This window comes from Lichenostomus cassidix, chromosome 1Aa (assembly GCF_008360975.1).
Source record: "Lichenostomus cassidix isolate B80296 chromosome 1Aa, HeHo_3.0, whole genome shotgun sequence".
Lineage (NCBI taxonomy): Eukaryota > Metazoa > Chordata > Aves > Passeriformes > Meliphagidae > Lichenostomus > Lichenostomus cassidix.
This window is the reverse complement of record NC_139480.1, coordinates 54618104-54638052: the sequence shown is the minus strand read 5'-3', so window position 1 is coordinate 54638052 and position 19949 is coordinate 54618104. Positions and strand designations below refer to the sequence as shown.

General features: G+C 40.1%; 1 protein-coding gene across 2 annotated transcripts; it reads left to right on the top strand.

Annotated features, from left to right (window-relative positions):
* Positions 1–144: 144 nt before the first annotated feature.
* Positions 145–19627, top strand: INTS13 (integrator complex subunit 13). 2 transcript variants are annotated; one of them, XM_085049081.1, is made up of 18 exons: positions 145–632; positions 2115–2346; positions 3238–3312; positions 4057–4259; positions 5021–5101; positions 6264–6354; positions 7232–7360; positions 7522–7545; positions 9038–9122; positions 11341–11430; positions 11908–11997; positions 13448–13626; positions 14406–14576; positions 14965–15119; positions 16082–16312; positions 17213–17352; positions 18013–18148; positions 18918–19627. In XM_085049081.1, exons 2-18 carry the CDS (start codon positions 2122–2124, stop codon positions 18955–18957), a joined length of 2145 nt encoding a protein of 714 aa, XP_084905207.1. In that variant the 5' UTR covers positions 145–632; positions 2115–2121; the 3' UTR covers positions 18958–19627. The 2 variants fall into 2 exon arrangements, with proteins under 2 accessions (XP_084905207.1, XP_084905208.1); XM_085049082.1 differs by lacking the exon at positions 7522–7545.
* The last annotated feature ends 322 nt before the right edge of the window (positions 19628–19949 follow it).

The following is a 19949-nucleotide window of genomic DNA, read 5'->3' as shown; positions in this document are numbered from 1 at the left end:
CCTGCCCGCCCCTCGCTGTGCGCCGCGCCCGCAGGTCTCGCGAGAACACGGCTGCTCCGGGGGGCCGGCCCATAGGGCGCCCCGAGCTCTCGCGAGATCGCGGGCTCCTCCCCCGAGCCGCGCGGGGAGCGCTGGGAGCGGGCGGGGCGTCCGCGCCCGGGCGGGATCGGGATCGGGATCGGGATCGGGAACCGGGAGCGGGGCCGGCGGCGGCCTCGGCATGTCGGGCGAGTGATCCCGGCCGGGCGCTGTGGCCCGGGGAGGTGCGGGCAGGGGCCGGGCGCTCCCCCCGGGGGAGCCGCGGTGCCGGCGGCGCCCGTGGCCGCGCGGGGCCCCCGCGGGCTCAGGGGTGGGCGGAGCGGGGGGGGCTCCGGCCGCCTCTCCCACCCCCGCGGGCGCCGGGCGCGCAGGCCGGACCCGGGCTCCGCGCTCCCCGCCGAGCCGCCCGAGGAGGGGGAGCAGAGCGCCGCAGGGCCATGGAGGGCGCCCGGCCGGAGGCGCCCGCGCCTGGCCCCGTCTAGGGCGCCCCGCGGGCCTCGTCCCTCCTCCTCCTCGGAGCGGGGCCGCGGCCGCGCCCGGGCGCGGCGAGGAGCGGGACCGGGGCTGCTGCACCACAGGAGGAGCCGGCCCAGGTGAGGAACGCTGCCGTCCCCTTCAGGCTCTGCGGCTTCCCTGTTCCGTCGGGCTCCCCGCCGCGCCGAGCACACGCTGCTCAGCCGGGCGGCAGCGGCCGGGGCTCTCCCGAAGGCGCTGCGCTGACACCGGCAGCTGCAGCCCAGAGCGGGGCCAGACCTGCCCTGCTTCCTGGGGAACAGCCGGCTGGCTGCTGGCATCCTCCTTGCTTTAGCCGTTTAGGCTTTTTAATGAGGTCATATGTGGGTTTTTTGGGTTTGGGTATTCTGTAATTCAGCAGAAATGAATGGAAAAATAAATTCTTACGCTGGAAATTGCCATTTTCGGTGGTCCCAGCGACAGGACGAGGAACGATAGCCATAAACTAAAACACAAGAAGTTCCACCTCAACACGAGGAAGAATTCCTTTCCGCTGAGGGTGGGAGAGCCCTGGAGCAGCTGCCCGGGGAGGTGCTGGAGTTTCCCTCTGCAGACCTTGCAGCCCCACGTGAACGCATTAGCCGCTCTAGGTCACCCTGCCTTGGCAGGGGGCTGCACTGGATGATCCCTGGAGGTTCCTTCCAGCCCTCATTGCTGCGTGATTCTTATAATTTCACACTTTGTATGTTTGTCAGTGAGATGTTGAAGTACAGATGGAAATATTCGTTTAAAAGGAGAGATGTATTCAGCAGAGACAAGATAGAAAGTCGGCTTAAAATTCTGATTATGCTGCTTAAAGGTCCTCAAAGCTTAACCATATTTTCCATGTTACTTGTTTTAGGAAATAAGCTTTAAGTGGGAAGCAGTTTCTCTACTTCTTTAAAGTTGCTTTTAATTAGAGAAGTGGGGAGAGTAATACTGTGCATTTTTGTTGCCTTTTTAGCAGTATAATTGTACTTTTTGCTGTATTCTTCCTCTTGAGAAAAAATTGTTTCTTCTGATTAGAAATGAAGTCTACTAAATATGGACTAGTTAGAGTTCTAGAGGATGTTTATCTCCATGCAAAGAGATCCTTAAAATGGAAAATTCTGCACTTCTTGAAAACCAGAACAGTTCTGTGGAACTCACAGGAGAATCATAGAATCACAGAAGTGTTTGGATTGAAATAGGCTGGGCAGGGACACCTTCCACTACCCCAGGCTGCTCAGAGCCACATCCAGCCTGGCCTTGGACACTGCCAGGGATCCAGGGGCAGCCACAGCTTCTCTGGGCAACCTGTGCCAGGGCCTCAGCACCCTCACAGGGAACAATTTCTTCCTCATATCCAATCTAACCCTCCTCTCAGTCAGTGTGAAGCCATTGCCCCTTGTCCTGTCACTCCAGGCCCTTGTCAAGAGTCCATTTCCATGTGCAATATATAATCTAAATACTGTAAGAAATAACCTTTGTAAAAGTTGGATAATTCTTGGATGTTATCTGTAAATTGCACTGTCATGTTACAGTATGTTCTGTTTGGTTTTTTTCACCGTGTGCAATTCCGTTCTGCTTTCCATGTCTTTCAGGAAGAAAATGAAAATATTTTCTGAGTCTCACAAAACTGTTTTCGTTGTGGATCACTGCCCCTACATGGCAGAATCATGCAGGCAACACGTGGAATTCGATATGTTAGTGAAGAACCGCACCCAGGGGATTATTCCTCTAGCTCCCATCTCCAAGTCCCTGTGGACCTGCTCCGTGGAATCATCCATGGAGTACTGTAGAATAATGTATGATATTTTCCCTTTCAAGAAACTGGTAAGTTCTGCAGCCACGCTGTATATCATGCCTGATACAATAAGGGATGTTTTCATGTTTTATGCAAGTCTTTCCATATCTTTAACTGTTGTTTAGAGTAAAATCTCAAATATAATTTATCACTTAAAAATAGTTTCTACTGTTTACGTGCTTCGTCGTGCTTTAAATTGGTTTTGGTAGTATATGAATCTCATTACATATTTAATTTTGGGAATTCTTATTGTCTTAATGTCACTTTACAATTCAGTGCAAAATATGGAGAGATGCCTTAGGGCAACTTAGAGATTTATTACTGTGCTTGAGTGAGGTATTGTCTCAAGTTGAATTTTGTTGCTAAACACACGTGGTAGCTCCTTCATAAGGGTTTTGGTGTCACCTTTGAAGGAATTCTGGGCTTTATGAAGAGGTAGGATCACCCTGAAGCTACCAGTTTGGAAAAGTGGGAGAGCTTCCTGGCACACCCAACTCCTTGTTGAGAAAAACATATTTTCTTAGTGATGTTTATTAAATCTTGGTAGATATTTACCCTGTGATGTACAGTGACATTTGGAGAATGATATGCAGTTTGCAATATTAAAATTTACTTTATTTTGTAGCTATTCTAGTGAAAACATTATCTAATTCTTAAAATACTAATATTTTGGAAATTAATTTGGTGTTGAGAATAATTTTGTGGCTTAAAAATGTAAGTAGAATTTGTTAATCATATTGCTAAAGAGAAGAGTGAATATAGTGCGAGTGTGTGATTTTTGTGGGCTTGCTATTTTGAGTTTGGCTGGTCATTGCACATATCTCCAGACTACCAGAAAAAAGCAGTGCAATTCATGTTTGTATTTGGGGAAGTAACAATACAATGGCTGTTACCTTAATGTGCTTTTTTGATCCTTTTAGGTGAATTTCATTGTGAGTGATTCTGGGGCTCATGTGTTGAATTCTTGGACTCAAGAAGATCAGAACTTGCAGGAGGTATGCTTTGTAACTGTTCTTTCGCTTTGTAGTTCTGACTTCATTGTGAAAACACTGTATTCAATATGAAATATCTCTGGTTAATTAGAATATGGGTGGATCTAGTCTGAAATTGTTGTATAACTGAATTTCAGGCAGCTGCCTGTGAGCCTGGATTATTCTACAGACAAAATACAAAAAGAATCATCTGTCTTTAAAAATAGACTTAAATATTAAAACAAATATCATGAAGAAATAAGTTATGTATTTCTTCTGTAATTTGGTGCTACTTCTTGAATTCAAAGTCTTTTAAAAAACATTTGCGTGAGAGGCAAATAACCTATGTTAAATTCATAAATTGTAAAAATCCTCTTTTCTGTCATATTGCTTCATACTGAAAGGGCTCATCCTCCGAAAAATTTACTTTGAGGAGGAACTGCATTTCCAAATTCTCAGAAAATAAAAGCACAACACAACTAACAATATTAGAATGTCTTTCAGGTCTCACATATAAGTTGTTATTATAGTCAGGTATTTTTCTGCTATAAATGAGAATATTATATTCCTAAGGCTCAGCAACAATGAATAAATTGAATCACAAAGGATAATTTAGGGCCAAACATTTTCCAGAAGGCTGCCAGCATAAAATAATACCAGTTAATCAGTCCATTTGCTTTTCAAACGTGTTACAACGCTGACTTTTCCGTGCTGTTTGAAACCTGTGGGAGGCAGCTGTCGGTAAGAGTCCCTTTGTTCCCTGTGCAGCTGATGGCAGCGCTGGCGGCCGTGGGCCCTCCCAACCCGCGGGCAGACCCCGAGTGCTGCAGCATCCTGCACGGGCTGGTGGCGGCCGTGGAGGCTCTGTGCAAGATCACCGAGTACCAGCACGAGGCGCGCACCACGCTCATGGAGAACGCCGAGCGCGTGGGCAACAGGGGCAGGATCATCTGCATCACCAACGCCAAGAGGTGCGTGCACATGGGGTGTGCTCGTGGCTCCTGGCCCTGTCCAGACAGCCTTCCTCCCATCTGGGTGTGCCACAGTAACTGTTGCCTTTTGCAGCCTGGAAACGAAAATTGAGATGATTTTAGTATAGGAGGTAATGGTGAAGTGGATCTTTATTGGAGCTCCAGGGGCAGTTATGGAAGAGTGTCCACAAAAGCCCTCACAGGGGCAAATACCCTTTCATAAGTTTTAGGAAATCAGCAGAGTTGATCCAAAGCACCAATTCGGAGGACAAGTGTTGATGCAATTCCCCCAGGTCAGGCCCCTTCTCTGGAACCACCCCCCCTTGATACTAGCTGTACTAGTTTATAAAAATGTGTCTCAAAGACTTTGGTTCTCAGGAAGAATTAAGATAGGATAGGGGCTTTGTACCCTTCTGGGCTTGGAGCTCTGGAATATGTTTGGTTTTTCTAGCTGGGAAAAAGGGTAAGGAGAAGTACTGGGGAGGCTACAAATACGTGAAAAAAAAAGGCAGAAATCATCTGGCATCACCACAAGGGTTGCACTGGTGGGAATCAGCAGGCGGTTTCTGTGCAGAGGTCCTTGTGACAGCACTTCTTGCCTTATCAAGAGTTTTGTTTATGAGGGTCTGACAGCAAAATGCCAAACATTTCTAAGATTTCTTGAAATAGGAGAACATTCAGTGGCTTTGAACAGGAGGATTGATGATTGAACAGAAGGATTGATGATCCAGCCTTAAAAGAAATGCCCCATTTCTTTGTAGTGACAGCCATGTTCGCATGCTGGAGGATTGTGTTCAGGAGACCATTCATGAGCACAACAAGCTTGCAGCTAACTCTGACCAGTGAGTATGCTTTTTACATATTTTTCTGTATCCTCTGTAAAATATGGATGTATTTTTGTCACAAAACTCGCTCTGATTAACTGAATGAATGTCTATGTGACATAGACGGTTGCAAATCGTGATACTGTTGGCTGACAGCTGATGTATGATTGTTATCTTTTTAGTATCATCCTTTATCCTCATTGGACAGGATTTCTTGAGCTTGTTACCTTCTACAGCTTGCTCCAAAACAAGACACACAACTGTGCCTTGTTATACACTGTGTTTTTAATCACTAACTCATCTGAAGCAGTTTTTCTTAAAAATACTGTGTTACTTTTATGTTCATCTTTCTTTGACTAAAACAGCTAACTTCTCTGAAACTAGTTTTAATTGCTAAATTATTGTGTTGCCTGACACTTCCCTTGAGATTAAGGAATCTTGAAATTCAGAGTGCATCTCCTCTGAGAAGTTTTTATCCAAGTTAAATGCTGAAGTGTTTGGCCATGGGACTTTGTGTTGCCTGGTGAAGTTGTAGTAGGTTGAGATCCTACTCCTGGTTGCTCCTCAGGCACTTCAGTAGCAGAAACAGGAGACTCCTGTATTTTGCTGCTGCAGTTGCAGTGTCGTGGATGTATAAAGGATCTTACCCAGGGGATTAGGTGTTAAATCCATTGTAAAGACAGGAAAGTCTTACTCTCCTAGGTAGAGATGTGGTACAGTGTCTGTGCTGCTCTAGACTTCCAGCTGCTTTAGGATATAAGCATATATCCTATTACCCACCCTATATCTCTGTGCTGTTTGGGTAGTTGTTTTTATGTTCCCTGGAATCCCCTTATTCATACCTACACATGGATTCTCTGGAGTGTCAATATTCAGCTGAATAAAGCTGAACAGATTGCACCAGTTAAGGACTTACTCTATTGATGTGTCCAAAAAGAAACACAGTGCTATAGCATCTGAAGAGCAAGAAATGTTGGGCTTTTATTTTTGTTCTGATAATGTATTTTGAAGTATTTGCTTTTGAAAATCATATGTGTAACCTAGTTTCTGCAGCATACTTTCAGGAACAACATGGTGTTAACATATGTTATGATTCTCTCTTCTAGATATCAGAATTAATTTGATTTCTAGGAGATAATCTGCCACACTGTAGGCTAAGCAAAATGCTTTTATTTTTAAGTCTAATGCAGATTCAGAAATGTGAACTGGTGTTAATCCACACCTACCCTGTTGGTGAAGACAGCCTGGTTTCAGATCGTCCTAAAAAAGAGGTGAGGAGCCTAAAATGAGAAAATTTATCCCAGGATTAGGAACCATGTCAGCCTGAAAATAGTGCAGATTATTGTCAGTCGTTCAGTAGCAAAAGCCTGTGTGGTGGTTGTTTGAAACCAAGTATATACAAAGTATTTGTAGTATATTCTGCTGTTCACCAGTCTGCTCTGCATTTTAATTTGCTGTCTGTAAGATGAAGGCACAAGAAAAAAAACATGAAAGGCATGTAGTCCTGCATATTATTTAATGAAAAAAAGGAAAGGGGATACTTTCCTGAGATTAATTTCTACAGAACTCTGCTGTAGTTGTGCTAAAAAATTGGGGGGGGGGTGTTGGGGATTTTTTTGTTTGTTTGGGGGTTTTTTGGTGGTTGTTTGTAGTTTTTGTTGTGTTGTTGTTTTGTTTTGTTTTTGAGCTCAAACACAATGTTCTTGTTAGTTAGGGAAAAATCAGATGGATCTTCTAGCTTGTGTTTATTTGCCTTGTGTATGTATGATGCATTTACAGGTAGACATCTAAAAATTACTTTGCTACTGTTACTCAGCATGTAAAAGAGTGAAAAATCAGGCTCAGAGCTGCTGTTAAGATTTATTCCCCGTGTTGTGATACTAATTTTTCCTATTAAGAATTAGTTTTTTAGCACACTTTTAGGTTTTTTTTTTTTACCATTTGTAGGAACTGCAACTATAGCACCTGGCATAACCTCAAAATTTGGAATGAGAAATAATTTTTGCTTCTTTCGTATTAGTTTCCACTGGTGTGGGTTTTTGGGTGGTAGTTTTCCCTCCTAAAGTTAGCAATAGAAATGCTTATTAAAGAGTATTGAGTGAGCTATTCAATGATACTGGAATTAATTCTGTGTTCAATTTATTTCAGCTGTCCCCTGTTCTAACCAGTGAGGTGCACAGTGTCCGTGCAGGGAGACACCTGGCTACAAAACTGAATCTTCTAGTGCAACAACACTTTGATCTGGCTTCAACCACAATAACTAACATCCCTATGAAGGTAATGCTGTGTCTACAGCTCTGTGTCAACCAGCTGCATCACTTCTAAATTTGTTTGAAAACTTTTAATGTTTATTTTAATTGAATTTTTTACATTGTTTTTCTCTCCATATCATATTTTCTGTTTTGTTCTTTTTTTTTTGTTCTTTTTTTTTTTATTAGCCCACATTCAATGTCTGTGACCAGGTTAGTAAAAATAAAGAAGGGGAAAAAAATGTAAAGAAGGATCACAGAACAAATACTGTATTGCTGGATCTCGATTTTTGACGTAGCAATACAAATGTTATTTCAGTTCTGTTTTTATTACTTTACATAAATACAATCTTGTTTACCTCAGATTAATTTGTCTGTGATTCTTTTGTCTTTTTGTAGTTGTGTTTAGATATTCTTGACCCTTGTGCATTTTAGTGGCATAGTGAGTCTCTTTTTCCTCTGTTTCATTATCATGCCCACCCAACATAAAGGTGTTTGTAACTAATAGCTGCTTTTTGACCAATGATTTTCCAGTGGATTTTCTACTCTGAAGATCCATAAACATGAAATGGGGACAGGATATATCTCGTTAAGAAAGATATTCAATTAAACATCTTGTGGTAGAAGCTGTTTGTGTCCATATTTTTACTTTTTTTTGCTACTTGGAGGGAAATTATTGCAGTTGAGAACATCAAGTATTAAGCTGACAGGAATTTTCTGATCAGGCAGCAAGACCCAATTGAGACAGAAGTGTCAGTATTCAAACAATAAGAGCCAGGGGCAGGTAACTTCCATGACTTCAAAAATTCATTAAGTTGTAGCACAGTCGATCATTAATTGCATCTTTGAAAACTAGCAATATTATATGGATTTTATAAGTTAAAACATATTAAAATAATCTTCACAGCTTTTCTGAGTTTGACGTGGGTCATGGCATAAATGTGACTTCAGTTTGCAAATACCTTGTCTGTAACTTTCTGACCTGTGTGCTGCTGGTATGCCTCTCCCTTCTGCCTTTGTCCTTATAGTAAATAGACTATGTTGGGTTCTCTGTGGTTTTTTCTTTGTGTTTTTTGGGGTTTTTTAAATTGTTTTTCTTTTTAAACTTGGAGTAAGTTACCAGAGTTACCGTTCTGTTTTTGCTAATCCTCTGCAGCTGTTTAAAGATGCAGTGTCCTCTTTACAAAAATCCAGTTTTTTAGTTATAAACTTGCAGCTGCAAGTGCATTTCTTATCTTAAGCTTCAGAAAGAATAAGTTTGAAGTGTATGGTTTGGTTTAGATTCTTGAGATTTTTGGTAATGAAACGCAGTTGTCACTCTACCCTGCAGTGACCCTTTATTGCTGCTCAGTAAGTTGTAACAGCTGGTGTTTATTTAACATGCTGTAGGCTTCCTTAACTTCACTAATTTAAACAAAGTAGTTAAGCCTAGTTTTTACCTGTATTTTATCCTCTGCACCCTGTCATGACACTTGTATAAAGAGGAATAGGGTTTCAAAAAAGAAAATAAGAGGAACAGCAGTTCTCTGCATCTTTAAATTGCTCAGAGAGCAAACAGTTACCTCAACATTGCAATCCCGTTGTTGTCTGAGGCACTTGGACACTTTTTGTTTTCTTCTGGAGTGAAAGGCAAATGTAGAATCACTCCTTTATGAAAACGGGGACCTCTAGATAAAATACTTCTTTCTACCTTTCTCTTCTAAAGGAAGAACAACATGCTAACACGTCAGCCAACTATGATGTGGAGCTGCTTCATCACAAAGAGGCACATGTGGATTTTTTAAAGAGTGGTAAGTAGAAATGGTCCTCTGGAGGTGGCTTTTGATGAGCCTCTCTGGAAATACTTACTAAGAAAGATTGTGAACTTCAAACCCATATAAATTTCAGGCTCGAGTAGCAGATTTTTCAGCTATTCCTTGCAACCCAAAATGCTTCATTTGTAATGTTGGCATTGGAGTTTCACTCATTATTGACATATTTTAATACAGCAATGAGAAGACAGGTCAAAATCACATGTGCTGAGGATATTTCTGTGAGATTTGAAGGGCGTATCAGCTTCTTACTGAGATATAAAAAGTAGGTGAGAGACCAGATGTGCAGGGAGATTTTACAAAATGAAGTCGCTCTTGTGGGTATTTGTGCAAAATTATGTGTTGCACAACTAAACTTCTTGAAGCAATAATGGTTGGCATCACTTACATCCCACAGGCTTGTTTATGACACTAATTTGTTCAGAAAAAACAAGACTTGTTTGGCTGGTGAGCCTTCTTATTGTATTTAAAATACCTACTGCCTTTTTTTGTAATTTTGCAATTATTACCTAGTATTCCTCTGAGGCAAATTTTCAACAGCTCAACTGAAGTTAGAAAAGCACAACACTTAAGCCTTATGCAAAACTATTTTGTTGAGTAAACTGCTTGACGTAAAACTTCATTAAAAATCACCTTATAACTTTTGTATTAGTAGAATTCAATGTCATATGATCCATAAGTAGCCATTTTGGGGAGTTTGTGCTTTTTTCCTTCAGAAGGGGATTTCCATTACTGTGAGGAAGAGAAGGTAACCCCTTTGTCATCTGCAAGTGCTATGCTCCATATTTTAGTGGAGTGGATGACTAAAGATTGATGAGAGGCATAAGGTGCCAGTAATGACCTCAGCCTCACCCGAACTTGTGTTAGGATGTTGAAAGCTTAAAGCTTTGTTGCAAGGGCTCAGAAGCAATTTTGTAAAACCTGTTGGCTCAAGCAATTAGGTCTCCTAGTAAAACACAAAAGCCAACTGACTGCATTTCCTCTTCAGATTTTTCCTGTCAGAACTTTGAGAGGAAAAAGTCTCTTCTTAGATCCTGTGAATTTTGGGTTCTTTGTTTCTAAATACGTATTTCAGCTGTAATAGCAGGAATTCAGTTATGCTGGTCTTATTTCTCTGAAATATTGCCAAGGAATTTTTAGATGAAATAACTTTGGCCTTTAGATACTCTAAAAGATAATATCTAAAATTGTTCCAGTTAATTTAATGAAAAAAACCCCAACTATCGCAAGTTACCTGCATGGTTAATAAGAACAAATTAGTCGTTCATGAGTGTCTTTGATACTGATATGTCTGGTAAGATAAGACTCAACCCTACCATATTACAGTGTTGCATGTTGATGTACCTGTGTCATTCCTCCCAAATATTGGGGATTTGAACATGATCAGTGGCTGTGCTGCTGTAATTATGAACCTTCCTGCACAACTCAATTAATCCTTTCCTGAGACAATGTGAGTCAAAGATTCTCAAAACTCACTAGAAGAAATGTAGTGCAGTGTAAAGGAGGATTGCTAATGTCTGGTTTAAGGCCTTTAGGTGGCTTTTGCAAGACCAGTGGGACCTTGTATGAAGGTATTTTAATAATAAAGAATCTGCAGTCAGTGAAACACATTGAGAGAATTCAGACTGAATCTGGCATGGCAGAGATACTGGATGATGGGACCAAATACTTTTTTTCCCCCCAAAAACTAAACTTGTCAGATGTGCCTTTAGATTGGTTTAATTGACTTGGGAATATAATATGTAAAAGAAACAATCTGCTCTAGCATTTTGGAGCTCTGATTTCTGTGTGGAAAATTTAAAAAAGATACTGCCTTAAAGTCTTGGGCATTTTAGAAGGAAAAATTGCCTGTTACTGATAAAACTAAATATATGTGGAACTTCCTAATTGTCAAAGCAAACCTAATTGACAAAGCAAACCACCTAAACATATGTGGAACATACTCTGGAGCTACAGTATTTTGTTGGCTAAGTTGTTTTTTAAAATATATGCAATGACTGCTGATTTTAAGAGCTTATTTTTTTTCAGCTGCCACTGCTAATAACTTTTTTATTAAGTTAGCTATTTAACTTTTAAATTTAGATTACATTTTGTATATGCTCATCTTACATATATTTTGAACCCTAAAAGTTTAGAGTTGTTTGCTGTAATAAAGAAACTGTAGTTGATCACCTCCTTTTTCTGCCTTTTTCTGCAGGTGATAATCACACGGGTGGCAATAGCAGAGAAGGCACATTTAAGGAAACTGTGACATTGAAATGGTGCACTCCTCGAACAAACAGTGTGGGTAGGTGACATGGAATCTTCTAGAACTGGCTGGGAACTTGTACCAATCTGAGTACAGGAGAGAAAGACAGGGAAGGTCTGAGGTAACACAGAAATCATGTGGCCATTCAGCTCATGCACCATTAACTATTTGCAGTTTGTGTTGGCTCATTGAGCTGGCAGGTTGAAAATACAGGTTAGAGAAATAAGAGCAGACTGACTGTTCAGTGAAGTGATTCAGGAGATAAAGAATTGGGATTCCTGCTGGAAGAAGGGCTTGGGAATATATGAAATTCTCAAAGCTGTGGGTGGTTGGGAATCCTCCCAATGAACAACTGTGAGGAGATGGTGAAAGGAGCAGACTTTTAGATTGAGAGGCATCTAGACTTCCTAGTTCTGCTCATTGTGGACTAGCCTCCTCCTCTTCCTTTTTTATTTTGGGGATTGTTTTTTCTGTCTGTGGAGTTACACTCAATTTTTCTACTTCTTTACTTTTCAGAACTGCACTATTGCACTGGAGCATACAGAATTTCACCAGTAGATGTAAATAGCAGACCTTCTTCATGCCTTACAAACTTTCTCCTTAATGGTAAATTTCTGTCCTTAGCTACTTATTCAATGTTTTAATTTTTAATTCTGCAAAAAGAGGACTCAGCACAGTTTGATTTGTATAGCAGTCAGGTCTATATACTGTAAAAATGCTAAGTTTATTTCAGAATGTCCTATAAATAAGAGAAGAAAGTTGTTAAATGTCCTCAAAGGTAAAAGGAATGTGTTTTGAAACTTAAAGATGGGAGGAGAGATGTAAAGAAGGAACAGGTATTGAGATGGAGGTTTGTGTGTTTGCAAGCAAGAATTGCATTACAAACACTCTTTTAATGGAATGTTTTCTTCAGTCGAGTCATTTGATTGTCTAAATGTGCAGTGGTTTTATTAAACACTATAGCTTAGTGTATTTTTCTCTAGAGATTGTGTAGTGAAAATGTCCTTTGAGTAATAAAAATGGTTAGAACCAAAATTAATAGCATATTTGAGAAAGTTTTGCTGGTTTTGCTTCGTAATAACAAGCAACTTATTTGGAGAGTGCATCCTTTTATGCTTAGTGTATTTTACTGGAAATAAGACAAAGGCAGTTTTATTTCTCTGTCTGAAGAACAGTATCCTTGTTAAGCATTAACAAGGGGTATCAACTGATACCTTTATGTGCAAGAGGTTATTTTACTACTTTTTGAAGGTTGCTTTTAATGAGAGTGTTTCTGCAGCAGGGCCATTTTAATGGCTTATGAATATGTGTTTTTTCCTAAGAGTAATACCCTATAGAAAAAGTGATTGGGTGGTCTAGGAGACGTCTTTTGGTCTTCTTGTGTAGAATTTTAAGGAGCATATGATCCTGTTCATTGTCCAGACAATGAGTAAATACTCCAATGAGGTGGCAAGCGTTCATCTGGGTGAAAACACCACCTTGAATTCAGACTCTCACTGGCCAAGCACAAAGCTGTATTTATGTAGCTATAAATTTAAAATTGCAGCACACTGTTGCCTAATACCCAACGAGAAAAACTCCTGCAGCAGTGTTGAAATAATATAAAAAGCAGCCCTGCATTTGGAATCTTCCAGGGGTCCTGGTGGTCATGGGCGTACTCAGCATCAGATTTCTACATTTTTTTTTATAAGTTTAACAAATTAACATATCTAACTAATATTGTCCAATTAGAAAAGCAGTTAGGTAATTTTCCCCCAGCCCCTGGACCCATTCCCCTGTTTTTTTGTTGTGTCTTCTCAGATTCTAGTTGGAAAACAAAATGTCATGGTCAGGCTTCTTCTTCGTCTTAAGAATAAGGCTAAACAGAATTCCAAGTACTCATTTCAAGGGTTAGCTTATTTTTCTAAAATCTGAGAGAAAGGGTGGGAAAAGTACTAGGAGCTACTAACTGTTTAGTAGTAGCCTACAGAGCTACGAATATATGAAAAATACACAAAAAGCAAAAATCTTGAGGCACCAACACGGTAATGAATGAAACTGATGTCACTTCCACCAGGTCGTTCGGTGTTGTTGGAACAGCCACGGAAGTCTGGCTCAAAAGTCATCAGCCACATGCTCAGCAGCCACGGGGGAGAGATTTTCCTGCATGTGTTGAGCAGCTCCCGCTCCATTCTGGAAGATCCCCCATCCATTAGCGAAGGGTGCGGCGGGAGGGTCACTGACTACAGGATCACAGTAAGGGTCTTTCTGTCTTACACTGCTGCTTCTCTCACATGACAACAGATGCAGGGCAGTATATGTGTGAGGGAAATGTTGGGGTGGATTGCATGGTGAGATTTCCTTTGTAATAAATACCTTGGATAGATGTTTAGTACAAAATACTGTACCTGTTTGTTATGCCTGCTTCATAAATACTTCCAGTGTCAAGGAATACCTCCTTAATGCACTAGGAGTGTTTAAAGTCTGTTCTGGTTGTAGAAGAACACTTTTCTTGGCAGGTTTTTTTTTTTTTTTTGTGGGTTGGATACACATAGGACTATATCCTGCTTATTGTCAAAGGATAGATTGCAAATGTGTGGTTTGTACAATAAACAGAAAAGATAAAGTTGTCAGCTTTGAACTGTGATGTGGAGCAGACAATCAGCTGACATGCATTTTGTTTATCCTTTATTTTTTTCAACACATCCTTGGTATCTCTTGTAAACAAGCAGAAGTTCCTTCTGGAAAAATGTAACTCTTCCCATACATGAAATGCCTTGCAGATCCAGAAGCCCTTCTCATCAAAAGCCCTCCATAGATTTGTAACCTATATTTCTATACCCCTGTTTTTGTGTTCCCCCTGATTAATGCATGTGCATCTGAAAGCTGGAAGCAGGGCTCTGGTTGGTAGGCTCAGCTGTGGCAGTGGGGATGGTACAAAGTTAGTGATTAGCAAGACTAAGCTGTTTAGCCCCTTCAGTGAAAATTACTTTGTTAGAGAAATGCCTAATTGTATCTTGTTTGGTTATCATTAGGATTTTGGTGAATTTATGAGGGAAAACCGATTAACTCCTTTTCTAGAGCCCAGATATAAGATCGATGGAAGTCTTGAAATTCCATTGGAACGTGCAAAAGATCAGTTAGAGAAACATACTCGTTACTGGCCTATGATTATTTCTCAGACTACCATCTTCAACATGCAAGCTGTAAGTAACCTGGGGTTGTTAATTTTTGTTCTGTTCCTAGATTAAGTTTCACCTTGTCACTTGATGAAATATTAACTCTATTGGATGATAAATCACTTGCCTCAAAATCAGTTTTTCAGCTTTATTTTTACTGAACTAACTCAGTGTTTAATGCAGTAGATTATTGGAATGCCATTTAAATAAGGTGGAATATTTGAACCTGACAGCTCCAGTGCTGCTGGGTAGAGAAAGCATCTGCTTATATTTACTCAGAGTTAGTACTAAACTGAGGATAGGAGGGTGGGCTTTTGCTGGGTGTTGTCTCACTGCCTTTGAATTTTCTTTTTCCTGGTGCTGTCCTGTGACATACACACATTTTCTTCTTGTTCATTTCTGTTTTGCCTTGCAGGTAGTGCCGTTAGCCAGTGTGATTGTAAAGGAAGCAATGACTGATGAGGATGTGCTGAATTGTCAAAAAACAATATACAATTTGGTAGACATGGAGAGGAAGAACGATCCACTGCCGATTTCCACAGTTGGTACCAGAGGAAAGGGGCCAAAAAGGTTACATGCATATCTCTCTTTGTTGATGCTGGACTATTTTCAGAAATACTCTGTTGACAATGTTTTCTTACCAAGTTTTTGAAATACAGCTGAAAGTAATATATATTAAATGCTCTATGTGCACAACCCAAATGCTGTGAATACTTTGCCTGTATCTTTAGGGATTATCACAGTACTGATATTGCTGTATGTTAGGGAAGAAAATTCTATCATTTTATTACCTGAGAATTTAAATATGTTAAAAATATGAAATCAAAGGTGGTCATCAAGAGAGCTAAGCGATAGATACAAATTGGACACATCAAATGGAATAATTCCAAACTAAAGAAAAGGAAAATGTAGGTATATTTTAAATGAATAACGAATTGAAATTGGGACATATTAGAATAGTCAACTCCTTTTGAAACAGTTTTTTAAAATGTGGGATGCTTCTTTAAAATAAGCATAGAATATTTGGATACCTCAGCCATTATGATGTGTTTCTTGTATTTCCAAGAACTGGCTGAGAAGAAATTCAGCTACTGATTTGCCTACATGACTGGGAGTTATCGACAGTAGTGTGGTGCAATTCTTTCTTATTTTTTTAACCCAAATAATGTAATAATTACTTTGCATGTCAGTACATGAGTGGCCCTCTGACACTGCATTGTCAGCAAACACCTGAGAGATTTCACAAGTGCCTTTTGGCAGTGGGGCCTTGTGGAACAATATGATTTCAATGGACATAGTTAATTTCAATTTAAACTTAACTCTGGGTGTTAATTGGGAAATGTTAATGTGGTTTCAAGGGTGGAATAATCGCAGGTGGAGAGACCTCCAGTACAGGAGGACAGATAATCTGTTTTGAGTTATTTTTGGTTTGGGGTTTCTTTTTTTTTGCTTCTTAAGGTCTGCATTCGTTCAGTGATTATTACTGATTTTGGTAATCCATCCCATAATGTGCTTTTGCTGGCCTTTCTCAGGGATGAACAGTACCGGATCATGTGGAATGAGCTGGAGACCCTTGTCCGCGCACACATCAACAACTCTGACAAACACCAGCGAGTCCTGGAGTGTCTGATGGCCTGCAGGAGCAAACCCCCCGAGGAGGAGGAGCGCAAGAAACGAGGCAGAAAGAGAGAAGACAAAGAGGACAAGTCAGAGAAGCTGGGCAAAGACTATGAGTCAGATAAGCCATGGCAGGAATCGGAGAGGTACATTTTCTAAAGTGAAATCAAAGTAGCATCGTAATTTTTGTTATTAGTTTTTGATCACTTAGCAGGGTGTTTTAGATTGAGGAGTTGCTGCTATGGATTCTGCCATAGTCACACCCCCTATTAGACATTAATCTGCTTTATGGAAATCCAAAGCATGGCTGAAAACTTGGGACAAGCAGATGTTATCTTTCAAGCTGTAGATAGTTCAGTGTTCAGGTTGATTAAACAGCTTGATTTGGCCCTTCTCTTCAGTCAAACATCAGGGTTAATGTCCATTTACCTCCTGTCTGTAATTCATGCTGTTACTGTAGCTAGTCTGAGTGGAAAGCATCTGTCAGTCTGGTCTGTTCTCCTTCTTTCAAACTACTTTCTAAAGAGATCCAAAAAACTCATGGTAATAAGCTTAATTTGCATGTGTTTTGTGCATGCTGTGACCACTTAGGATAGGAGGGCCTTTTCATCTACACTGCTGTCACCATGCTGATGACCTTTCATTCCTTCCTGTTTACCATCATTCCTGCAACTTTCACACGTGGAGCAGAAATGGAGACTGAAATAAAAGTGTAGAATTGGTCTGAATTCACCTACAAAAGATAATGGGAAATTGTATGGTATTTCTAGATATATTTATTTTTATTTAATCTTTCCTTCAAAGTTAAGACTGATCTACTGTCTCAACAGCTGAAGTGAAACAATGTGTTAAGAACCTTCCCTTTATGTAAGGCTTTATCCAGAGGATTATTTGGCTAGAATTCCCCCTTGTTTTTCACCCTTTCCAAGGGGTTAGAAGAAATTTTCTTATGGTCCTGGATGACTTTGAGGAGTACAGAATGGTATCAAGAATTATGTTTTGCTCAAGCATATCTTTCTTCACTCCTTTCCTTCTCCCTCAAAAAGGTTAAAAGGTCTTCTGGATCGAGAGAAAGAAGAACTGGCAGAAGCTGAAGTTATCAAAGACTCCCCTGATTCTCCTGAGCCCCCCAACAAAAAGCCTCTTATTAGCATGGATGAAATGCCCACAGTCGAAAAGGCAAAAGGTAAACCAGAACAATTGCAGCAGATTATTTCTTTTAAAGGTAGATGTTGCATCAGTCTGTATTTTCTAAAGTAATAAGGTGAATCATGTTGTAGTTAAAGCTAAGTCAGTATAGATCATGTTTAATTAAATGCTAAACGTTGAGAAATTCTTGGAAAACACGTTAACCTCAACAGGTCTGTGAGAAAAGGCTGGTACCAGTGTGGGGCTGCTGATAGACCCTTGGGTTGGCAGGGGCTTGGCCAAGTTCCTGCTGGTGCTGCTTGAGCTACTGTAAATGAGAAATGCTATTAAAAGGGAGGTAGCAGAAATCACTGTCTCCTGATGACTAATAAATACCAGCTTGCCCAAGCAGCGCAGTTGTCAGAATGGGCAGTTCTCCCTCACTCCTCTTCCTTGATGTGAATTGGTGTCTGTCTCAGTGGCTGAGCTGGTGCTGAGGTTCTGCATTTCAAGTCAAGTCCATCTCACGTGCAGCAACTCCTCAGCCATTATCACTTTGCTTATTTTGTATTTATTTAGTCCCTGTTGTAAGGTTGTTTAATATTAGTGGTTTTAACATGGTGTATTACCATAAACTGTAATTCCTTTAAGATGTTATAGTGATGTAATGTTAATTCAAAAATTTAATCCCTTAGACTCTTTTTACTTGCAATTTTAGGGCCAATGTCCTTGCTGTCTTTATGGAGCAACAGAATTAATACTGCCAACTCTAGGAAACACCAGGAATTTATTGGTCGGTTGAACTCTGTCAACAACAAAGCTGAGCTATATCAACATCTGAAAGAAGAAAATGGGTTTGTATCAGCAAATGCATCACTACCATATCCTGGCAGTAGTTAGTGTGGACTCTTCTGATGATTAAAATATCTAAATACATTCCTTTGCTTCTCAGCATTGATGGAGAACCACAGCAGTGCTTGCATCTGTGTGCAAGGCTGACTGCTGAGAGCTGTGCATTGGCGATTGCCCTTGCAGCAAAACTTACTAAACTTCAGGAGGTTAAGCAGTAGAAAGTTGAGGGGTTTGGCTTGCTTTAGCTTCCAAAGAAATGGCTGAGACAGAAATATTGTTGATAATAGTGGTTGAATCTTAGGCTGTGCTGTAATCAAATGGACAGTAGTCCATGTTCTAGCAAAAATACTGGAAAACCAAACCAACCTCTTCTTAAGGAAATCAGATGATGGTAGACAAAGATGAGAGTAAGAGGGGTGAAAACAAAGTCCTTGAAACAAATAACTGAAGCTCAGGCTTTCAAAATGGATTCTCTAGTTACATGAATATTCTCCAGTCACATGAATATTTTGTCTTTTAGTGAGGTTGATAATGGATCATTTTTCAGAGTTGTTGCTAAAATGTATCTTTGCAGAAATTTTGCCCTTATATATTGATTGCTGCTTAAAGAAGTATTAAAAGGAGATAAGATTGCATATGTTGAGCAGGGAGAGACAGGATGGCTAGTGAAGTAAAAAAATACTTATGAAAGCATTTAAATCTGATTTTGTTTTAAAACTGTTGATTGCTTTTCCAGTAACAAGCCTTACCAATTGTTGTCTTGCCTTTCAGAATGGAAACAACGGAAAATGGAAAAGCAGGCCGGCAATGAGGATTAATTCTGTTTCTTGGGACAAAACTTGGCTAAATTGCAAAAATATTTAATGCTGGAATTGCTCTTGGTACTGTTTCAATACAATTGTATAGCTCTGGTTTGATTGGTTTTTACGTTTTTCTAGTCCTATTTTTGCTATGAAGTTTGAAATCTGCATATCACGTTAAAGGAGCTGTGTGCAAATAGGAGCTGTCCTGAAGTGTTTTCCAGGCATGCTTTAGGATGAAGAAAACCTCTGCTGCCATGGAGTAAATCAAGTAATCAAAAATGCTAGCTTTAAGTCCTTGCCCAGAAGTATTGGATACTATTTTGAAATCAGTGATGACTGTCTTAAAAAAAAACAACCATTCAAGTAGTTTATAATAAGCTGGTAACATTGTTAAGTTTGGTTCATGAATACTTTTTATTTATATGAAAATTCCACAGGAGTTCAGAATTATGGGAAAGGCTGCACACTGAGTACCCAGACACTGAGCTGAGAGAGTGCCAGTCTTGGTTTTCATCTGAGCAGTGGGAGGGTGAGGGGTTTTACAGATAAAGATTGTTGGTTTAAGGACTTTTAAAAATGAAATGGAAATGGTCTTTAGCAAATCAATCCTTTCAGGTTGTTGTGTTGGAGTTAAGGCTTTGTAAGCAAAAGTACAATAAATTTTTTTGCTAGTAATTATTTTTTTGATGAAGTGTGTTCTGTAAGATACTTATGGTTACATGCCTGAGAGACTTACTCTGAGTATAAATGGTTGTGAAATGAAAAGGTGGGTGATCTATCTTCAGTTTCCTTGAGTAGAGCCCCCTTTTTTTTTTTTACTGGAGGGTAGAACTCTAAACTCATTTGTAACTGAACCCTTTCTTCAGCTCTGCTGAAGTCCCATGAAAAATTTCAAGGTGATTATTCAGCCACTGTGGTGCAGGTGTGTTTTCTGTTAAATGATTTTAGAACCAGTTTTACAGAGTGATTAAATAGTGCTTGCATGGTAATATTTTCTATC

What these genes read in the sequence shown, in the direction of transcription:
- INTS13 (XM_085049081.1), top strand. Translation starts at nt 2,122, where the DNA reads ATGAAAATATTTTCTGAGTCTCACAAAACTGTTTTCGTTGTGGATCAC. An exon ending in TACAAACTTTCTCCTTAATG is followed by an intron (nt 11,998 to 13,447) that starts GTAAATTTCTGT and finishes CACTTCCACCAG; the next exon opens with GTCGTTCGGTGTTGTTGGAA. An exon ending in AGAGGAAAGGGGCCAAAAAG is followed by an intron (nt 15,120 to 16,081) that starts GTTACATGCATA and finishes GGCCTTTCTCAG; the next exon opens with GGATGAACAGTACCGGATCA.